The following is a 5,165-nucleotide window of genomic DNA, read 5'->3' on the forward strand; positions in this document are numbered from 1 at the left end:
ATTTTTGCTGTGTTGTTGCATTAATGTTGGTTACTGTCCAGCCTGATGAGTCTCTCCCTGCTGCAGTCAGCTGCAGGTGCTTCCTGGTCCTGAGGTCACCTACAGCGACTTCCTGGACGCCATCGACCGCAGAGAGGACACGTTCTACGTGGTCTCGTTCAGACGGGTATGACACACACACACACGCACACACGCGCACACACACACACACACACACACACGCACACACACAGACAGCAGGCTCTCACAGCTGTGCGTGTTAAACGGCGTGTCTTCCTGCAGGATCACCTCCTGCTTCCGGCCATCAGCCACAACAAAACCAGCCGGCCCAAGATGTCCCTGGTGATGCCGGCCATGTCTGTAAACGGTGAGTGTGCACGCTGTGGCGCGACAGGCTGCAGTGCAGCTGTGAATCACTCGGCGAGCGCCGCCGTGCACAGCTGACTCGGTCACGGTGGCCCAGCGAGCGCCGCGCCCTCATGGTGAAGATAAAAGGCTGTCATTGGCTCAGCTGCTGTTCTTCTCCTTATTGATCGAGCTGTCCTGATGATGATGATGATGATGATGATGATGATGATGATGATGATGATGATGGTGGTGGTTACTGTTATTATCATTAACCAGCTGCTCTTCCTCCATCTCCCTCCTCTTCCTCAGAGAGCCTCTATAACTCATCTCAGGGCTACGAGATGATGATGCAGGTCGACTGCGAGGTCATGGACACTCGGATCGTCCCCATCAAGTCGTCCGCCGTTCCCCCCTCGCTCCGAGACCCACCCCCGCCTCCCCCCTCCTCCCACGGCAGCTCCAACCATCACCACAGCAACCACACCTCGCTCCGAGGACGCCACCAGCACCACCCCTCCTCTTCCTCTCCTTCTCAGAGGCAGCCTTTACCCGCCCGCCGACGGACAGATGAATACTTAATCAGCCAATCAGAAGGAGTCTGAAGGTCGGAGGTTAAGGGTTGGAGAAAGACTTGAAGTATAACCTCACTGTCCCTGCACCAGGTAACGGTTCCTCCTCCAGCAAACAGGAAGCTCCTCTCCGCACACGAGTCGAGCTTCCTGCCGTTTCCAAAAAGGTGAAAATTCAAGAAAACAAATTGAACGTGAGGACGTCCCACAAACGCCAGCATGTTTGTAAGAACGACAGCGGCGTGCATGCTGCGTTTTAATGTTTAACAGCGAGAACGCAGCATGGAGAAGCTGCTCCATCAAGCGCCCACAGCCACACATCTGTCACCTAAGCTCCGCCTTCTGTACCTCATAATTCAGACAGAGGACGAGCTGAGCTTCTTCTTTCACGTACAAACAGGAAGTCTGTTCTAATGCTCTGAAAGATCCGAGTAAACGTCAGAAATAAACTTTAAAGAATAAATTCAGCTCATTTACAGGATCAAGTGTAACGTTCATCCTTCAGAGACACCGAGCACAGCGCTGAGACGTTAACCGGCGCCAGCGTGTTTTTCACGTTTTAGTGAGTCGTAATTCTGAGATACAGAAGCCCAGAGGAGCTGCAGCCTCTCAGCTGTCAGTCCGGCAGCTGCTGCACGAAGCAGGAGCCGCAAAGATGTGACGGCGTGCGTACGGCGCGAGGTGTGGCATCTAAAATATCGCCAGCAAAAAGCCAAACCAATGAAATTCCACTGAGAGTGAAACAAAAGCAGCTCGTTTGGTACTTCTGGGTTTTCTGTGGTACAGCAGTGAAATCGTTTCTGCGTCGTGCGTCAGCCGTCGCCTTTATCAACGTTTTGTTTTTTATGCTTGTTTTGGAGCGGTTATTTAATAGTTGTAAATATGAGTGTAGATATTTTGTCACCTTTTTACTTTTTCTAATTTTTGTTTTTTCACAACAAAAAGTAAAAAAACAAAGAAAAATATTTTGTATTTGTCGGACGGTCCGGCGTGACTCTGTGCTGGTCGTCTGAACTCGGGATTATCTCCTGATCTAAAATATTTATGGATATATATGCAGATTTTTGATCTTTATTATTGTACAGAATTAACGTGTAGAAAACTTCATACAATTTGTTTTATTGTGAAAAATCTTGGCCTGTTCTGCTCACTTCCTGTCTTTTTTTTTTTTTTTTTTTTTTTTTTTTTTTTTGTAAGTTTAGACTCTAACAGAGCAGCTTTACATGATCCACAGTTCATAATAATCCTTCTTTATCTGATACGGGGCCAGTTTATCCTCTGTGTGGAAAAATAAAAAGCTGCTTTGGCCACTCCCCTTTAACCTTTCTTTTGAATTTTGGGTGGGGCTTCTGTGGCTGAGATGACCATATTAGGGATGCTTTCTTTGTGACATCATCCAGAGCCACAAGGAGAAAAAAACAGCTGAAATTTTCCATTTGAGCTCCTGGATCATAGGACGATTGTCCATTAGTGCACATATGCTTGTGTTTACCACGAGCACGGAGGGCGGGGCAAGAGACCTGGCGGATGAAAGCAACCCCCAAATGTACAGAATAGCTCCGCCCCGCTGAGCCGACGGTGTGATTTGTTTTTGAGTATGTACAAAATTTTCAATCGTTTAAAAAGTTTAAAGCGCCCAAGTTTCACCCATCAGGGTCACATTTGCTCAGCATTATGGGAAATGTAGTATCTGCAGCCTTTCTTACAGTGAACATGTGGGAAAACCTCCTGTGTTAATGTCGTTTCACTTCATGGTGTTTTCCTTTTATACTGATGTTACTCTTCATGTGTGCAGAGAGGAACGTGGAGGATATGAAGGTAAACTTTTCCTTTTAATGGTGGTTTGAGTTTTAAAACACTGATGGAGCAGAAAAACAAGATTTGTCAGCTGCTCGTTGGTTCTTTCACACAGTCGGCTCATGTTTCACTTCCTGGTTTCTGTAATCTGAAAACGCACTGAAAGCTGTTACTGAACCTTTGGGGTGCTTGTTGATCAGCTGACATTATGACATCATGCATTTAGATGAATCCTCAGGAAATGTTCTGGTTTGTGTCTGTTCATCACAAGAATGACGTTTGAATTCTAAATGTGGTTCAGACGTAGTTTTATTCAAAACTCCGACCTTTGACCCGCTTTAAGAGCCACCGTCTGCTCTGCAGCCTGTTCTTGTACAAACCAGATTGTGAGCTCGCTGAAGCTGCACATATGAAAATGTAAACTGTCCTTTTTTTATGTAAAGGGAATAAAATCATGAATGTGTAAATATTTCACAGGCTCCTGCTGATTGGTCGCTGCCTTCATGTTAGCAGGAAATGAATCAGAATCAGACGGCTGAAGGTTCAGAGCCGCGAGCTCCGAGGAAGCCGGAAGACTCACTGACCCCTCACTCACTGACCTTTCACATCACCGACTCAAAGAGGACTTTTATTTTTCTCACTGCTCACACTGGATTTTTTAAAAAAAATTAATTGTTCACATTTAATTTCATAAGTCAGGGAGAAAAGAAAGCAGGTTGAGGAACAGACAGGAGAAAAGTCTGTCCATCCAGCAGAGGGCGCCAGAGTGCTGCAGACTGACACTTCATGAAAGAAGAACACTGACGGAGGCTTTACCTGTGCAGGTGAGGAAGCTCAACCTGAAGAGACGACCTGCCTGTAGCAGACTGAGTCACAGCGCAGACACGGAGCAGTGAGGTGGCGCTCCCTCAGCTACTCACCGTGGAGAGGAGGCGGAGTCTGTCACAGAGCGAGAAGCTCAGTGAAGAGACGAGATGATCTTGTCGCTAACACACGGACGCGGGTCTGAGATCCAGCGTCACTCTTTGATTTACTTTTTATCCTTTTGAGGGCGGCTTCGCTCTTCCGGCGAGGGCCACATGCTCCACAGACGATTTTGTCCACGTGTGGCATGAATACACGTGTAGTGAAAGGCGGGGCCGCCTCACCTGCTTAGATTACAAAAACAACCAAACACTTAAAGTCACCTGTCATAGGAGACAAAGACTGCAGCAGCGTGGGGTCATCACTCAGTCACGTGACCTGCTGTGATGTTTAGTTTCGCCTCAGTTTCAGAGACCAAAACTCAAAATGTGTCAGTTTGATGGTCCGTTAATGTGAAAAACTACGGATGGAAGAATCTGAAGACATAAAGATAAAATATTTTTAAGCTTCCCTCTAAATTCAGATCTAATACCTGGGTCGTGTTTGTGGTTTACTGTACAGCTGCGTGTTTCCTCATGACGGTCCGTGGAATAGATGCTGAGCACTTCAGCGTGCTGATGCTTCAGGCTTATCTGGCACGCAGTCCCAGCGTGGATGTTTATTTGCTCGTTCAGTGAGACGCTGTGTTTATAATGGAAAATCGTCCACATGCAGTGTTCGCATATACGGCTCCCTGTTACAGGATAATCAGGACAAACTAATTCTTTATTCTTTAAGACGTTTCCTGACTGGCTGTAAACAGATAATGCTCGTAATTACCAGCCTGTTAAAAAACAAACAGCAATTAAAGGAGTAAAAGGAGAATTTACTGGCTCAGGGTGACGTCAGCAGCCGGCCGCCTGTTTGTTAGCAGTGTTTGTGTGGGAGACAGTTGTGTGACGCAGTAGTTGCACACAGCTGAAGGAGAAGCTGTTTTGGTGGAACTCTGCTGTGTGAGGTCGACTTTGGGCCGGCCGTCCAGACGGAAGTCTTCACAAAACATCATCCAATCCTGAGCCACGCTCGGTCAGTGGACGTGACCGAGCGTAAAAGCAAAGAATCGAGCACGTGGAAGCATCCAGCCGTGAACCAAACACCAGTCATGTTTATAACCACATTTTAAAGACGTTTCTGCAGGACTGAGGCTCAGTGAAAGCTGTTGGTGATGTCGCAGAGCTCTGTGTGCGCGCTGCTGTTAAACAGCTGTTTAGTTTTGTTTCTGACATTTGGGGCGGAGCTCTGTGAAGAGCCGAAGCTTTAGCACCACGTCCACAACGCAAATAAACAACTGTCAGAGCCGCGGGCACAAAGTACGACTCTTTATACCAGCACAGCTGCTTTCTTCTCCAAACGTCTGAGAGGGAAGCGCCTGCATACGCATCAGGTAGGCTGTGAACACACCTGCGGCCACACCTGTCAGGCAGCAGTTTACACCTCCAGCAGAGCGTCCCGGGCTGCCAGCTCTGGACTCGACCCTCAAACAGAAGCTTTTGTCTGTAACTGAGACGTGCTGGCGTGAACGTAGACCGGGAGGAGCAGCAGTCCTGA

At 47.6% G+C, this 5,165-nt stretch overlaps 1 protein-coding gene across 1 annotated transcript in view; it reads left to right on the plus strand.

The window, feature by feature from the left end:
* The window catches only part of atf6b (activating transcription factor 6 beta), an 11,846-nt gene extending 9,770 nt beyond the window's left edge, over window positions 1-2,076 (plus strand). Inside the window, exons 13-15 of the mRNA XM_005750320.2 lie at window positions 67-166; window positions 283-367; window positions 658-2,076. Of these exons, the coding sequence (XP_005750377.2) occupies window positions 67-166; window positions 283-367; window positions 658-950 (478 nt within the window). The 3' untranslated portion in view covers window positions 951-2,076. The remainder of the gene's footprint in view (window positions 1-66; window positions 167-282; window positions 368-657) is intronic.
* Window positions 2,077-5,165: the final 3,089 nt, after the last annotated feature.

The sequence above is a fragment of the Pundamilia nyererei genome, unplaced genomic scaffold, assembly GCF_000239375.1.
Source record: "Pundamilia nyererei isolate P.nyererei 1_Seehausen unplaced genomic scaffold, PunNye1.0 scaffold00268, whole genome shotgun sequence".
Classification (NCBI taxonomy): Eukaryota; Metazoa; Chordata; class Actinopteri; order Cichliformes; family Cichlidae; genus Pundamilia; species Pundamilia nyererei.